Here is a 3442-nt window from a genome sequence, read left to right on the forward strand (position 1 = left end):
AGCCTAATTACCACTACTATTGTGAAAGGAAAACAGGAACGCAGGTGTTACCACACATGGGGGTAATGGGGCAGTGTAGTCCGAAGGAATATTAGTGGCACTAATATTGGTCACTTGCTCTCTACAAGATCTAAGTGTTTTCATGCACTTTAATCAGAAAGACAGCATTTGTCACTTCTTAATTTAGGATTGCGGGATGAGCACATACGTCCCCACCAGGATGGTCTTTGGTATCTCCCATGGTGATAAAGTAGAGTGATGCAATGTAGTCCTATTCAGTCAGTGCCTGCACATCCTTGTTTTCGAGGGGCTATCAATATGATATCCAATTTTCAGCTGCATAATGGGTAAGTGTTTCCTGCTAATCTAATTCTTAGGTGCCTAAAGATTATTAAATCGGAAAAGTAGCTGAATCCAAATGAGTTTGTTTGGTCAGTAGCTTGCCAAATAAACTATTTTATCATTTGTTATACAGCACATATTTAATTCTCCTTGGGGGAATAATGTCGCACGATACTGGAAAAATTTGCGAGTGGACGATAAACCGGATAAAGATGGAATAATGGTAATTAATGCGATAAATACAATAAATAGACTGTTTGCTGTATGTGTATTAAAATTGCAAAAGTGTAAACATGATTTTTACCGAAAGAAATACATGCTGCAAAATACTTAAAAATATAATTCTGAAAATTATTCTGTGCATACAATCCCGCACAGTTCGGCATTCCGGTTGGCAACCCTGGGTCTGACTCGCGATCCAGGCCCACCCTCCGGAAATGACCACCTATCTGCCGCAGCCAGGTGTTACGTGGGCGTCCCCTTCGCCTGGTCCAGCCGCTCGGGTCCTCGTCAATGAGGATTGTGCGCCCCGGACCAGCCACGGAGAATCGTGCCACATGGCCGTAGTGCCGTAACTGAACTGATGCTACCTCACAATGCAGATAATGTAACTCATTCGGGACTCCGTGAGCAACGGCTCGTTTAATAGTAAATCAAATCGGCAGTACCGAAGGATTCCAGTCTTCGTCTCAGGTCTTTGGTTAGCGTTCATGTCTCGCAACCATATAGCACAACAGAAAGCACCAGGACTCTAAAGACTTGGAAGACTTGATAACACTATAGAACACTGCATTAAATATATACAACTATCAACTGGGATTGCAGCAAAACGTAACATATTGCCCACAACAGGTAATAGTGCACTTCAGAGAAAGGGGAGAGAGAGGAAGGAAAAAAACATTACTGCTTATTGCCTTGGTTTTGGAATCCAGTATGTTAGCAGCTGTCGTCTATACAGTACATTTGAAACATTTACATTGATGACTACCAGCACTCTCATTAAGTCGTCCTGAAAGTGTCTTGCCAAACACGCTAAAAAATAAGTAGTGTAAGGTATAACAGAATGGCAAACATTTAACTCCGCATTATGTTTTGGTGTCCAGTTAAATTTCTGAAATAAAATAAAACACTTACCGACGGTTATTTGTCCAAAATACTGAAGTCCGTGCCAGTCATTTAGCTTTGATCGTATTTAATGCATTGTCAGTAGTAAAACACATTCGCCCATCTTCAAATAAACACATACTAGCCAAAGCCTCACGTAATCCCATAGCTGTATTTTCCTTACTGTGTTCTTAGGGGAAGTAGAACGTTGTAAACACCGTCATTAATTGTAATAACGGTCGTTGAAGTTAAAGTTATGTAGGGCTCTGTTTTCCTGCTTGGTCGTGCATGCGAAAAATTACGTCTTTCAGCTCTTCCAGAACTCTTTACGACACTGCTCAGACATCTCCGGAATGGCGACTTGGGGAAAAATACGAACAAGATGGAACCTGGTATCGTTTATCAACTTTGTCGACAAGATAGACAAAACTTCTTTGGTGCAGTATTTATCGGCAGCAGATAGTTTATACAGGTAGTGGGTCATTTCTTTTTGACGTCGTGAATCGGGCTTGTATGGTGATGCACATTGAAAACTTTTGGAAATCGACGGAGTCAGATTTCGCCTTCAGACTGGCCGTGGTTTGTGAACAGTACTCTTCGTACTGATCTTTGAGTGCGTTAAAATGGATGAACAGGTTTGTTGTGTTTCTTCTCTAAAGTAAAACCCTACGTCAAATTTGTAAGCACGTGTGGGGGGCAAAATCTTCTGCTTTTAAGACAGAATTTTCGGTCTCGGTTATATCCATGTTGTCACTGCCTTTGCCAATAAACGAGGTGACGGACACTTGAGTTGTGGCCTCTCAGAGATTCTGCTCTCATACTTAGTTTGCAGTTCAGTTACTTGACCAATTTTATTGCAGTCACATGTTTGATGTAGCGATTTGATTACCGCAAAAATTACATCGCAATACCGATAAAAATGCAATTATTCATTCAGCATTAATTATTCACTGTAAAAAGGTGTAAAGTTATGTATTTATTTACTTATGTTGCTTTGTTCTTGTATGAAACTAACTAGCTGGGTGAGATTGCTCCTTGTTTTTCAGATCTTTGGCATGTATTTGCATGCTTATGCAATACTCCTGTTTTATGCAGATGCAGCACTGGATTAAATGCCCCAGTGAAAGAGAAAATGCAGTGGAGAGCATCTCTGTATAGAAGTAAAGAGCCACTGAAAGCAGATACGCATGGCCCTTACAATTTCCTACGCAAACATTCAAAGGAGCCTAAACTGCCCAAAAAGAAACCATTTCGATATCCTGATCACTACATGAGGAAACCACCACTGCCCTCCCTAATGGATATCCCAATAATGGGAATCCAGAACAACAGAGACTACATCACCCTCAATGCAGTGGAGGTCATTAAGGGTGCTCCTCAAAAGAGCATGCCATACTATACAACAAAAAAGTTTTATGATGATTCAGGATGTCCCATATTTATTTACAAAGAAGACTATGGGAAGTTACCTGAGTATATAGTGAGACGCAGAGAAAAACAAAAGGAATATGAGACATACCTCGCGGAGAAGGCTCGACGAGAAGTACCCAAGCCTCTTCCAGAATCAGAAAGGCAAAAAATTATTCAAGGATTAAAGAACAACTGGAATGCGCTGAATCGTCAGTACCTGTGTCTACCTATGGTCACTGATACAGTCTCCAAGAGGGTGCGCTGGGAAACACTAGAAAAAGAGATGGACGAGTTGGATAAGCAAATTAAGAGAGTGGAAAAACAGAAATTTATCTTCATTAAGAAATAATTGCCATTTGCCACTATGCAGGGTGACTTGAAGGTACCATCCAAACTACTGGAGAGTCAGATACTATACATTTTTAAAAAAAAAAAAAAAAAATGCTAATCTGGGTTCATAAGTGCATGTGCAGTTTTGTGTTTTTAAATTTAAATACATTGACAATATGGCAGTTTTTCTTTATATCAAATTTTAAATTTTATGCAGTGCTGAACAATGACAAAATTGAGAAGAACTTTAATAAAA

General features: G+C 39.9%; 1 protein-coding gene across 1 annotated transcript; it reads left to right on the plus strand.

Moving 5' to 3' along the window:
* Positions 1–2479: 2479 nt before the first annotated feature.
* On the plus strand, positions 2480–3222 carry LOC120539833 (enkurin-like). Its single transcript, XM_039770209.1, has one exon. The coding sequence runs from the start codon at positions 2579–2581 to the stop codon at positions 3203–3205; it is 627 nt and encodes a 208-aa protein (XP_039626143.1). The 5' UTR covers positions 2480–2578; the 3' UTR covers positions 3206–3222.
* Positions 3223–3442: the final 220 nt, after the last annotated feature.

The sequence above is a fragment of the Polypterus senegalus genome, chromosome 11 (genome assembly GCF_016835505.1).
Source record: "Polypterus senegalus isolate Bchr_013 chromosome 11, ASM1683550v1, whole genome shotgun sequence".
NCBI lineage: Eukaryota > Metazoa > Chordata > Cladistia > Polypteriformes > Polypteridae > Polypterus > Polypterus senegalus.

Excerpts from the sequence above, each read along its gene's own strand:
- LOC120539833 (XM_039770209.1), top strand. The coding sequence starts at position 2,579 with ATGCAGTGGAGAGCATCTCTGTATAGAAGTAAAGAGCCACTGAAAGCA.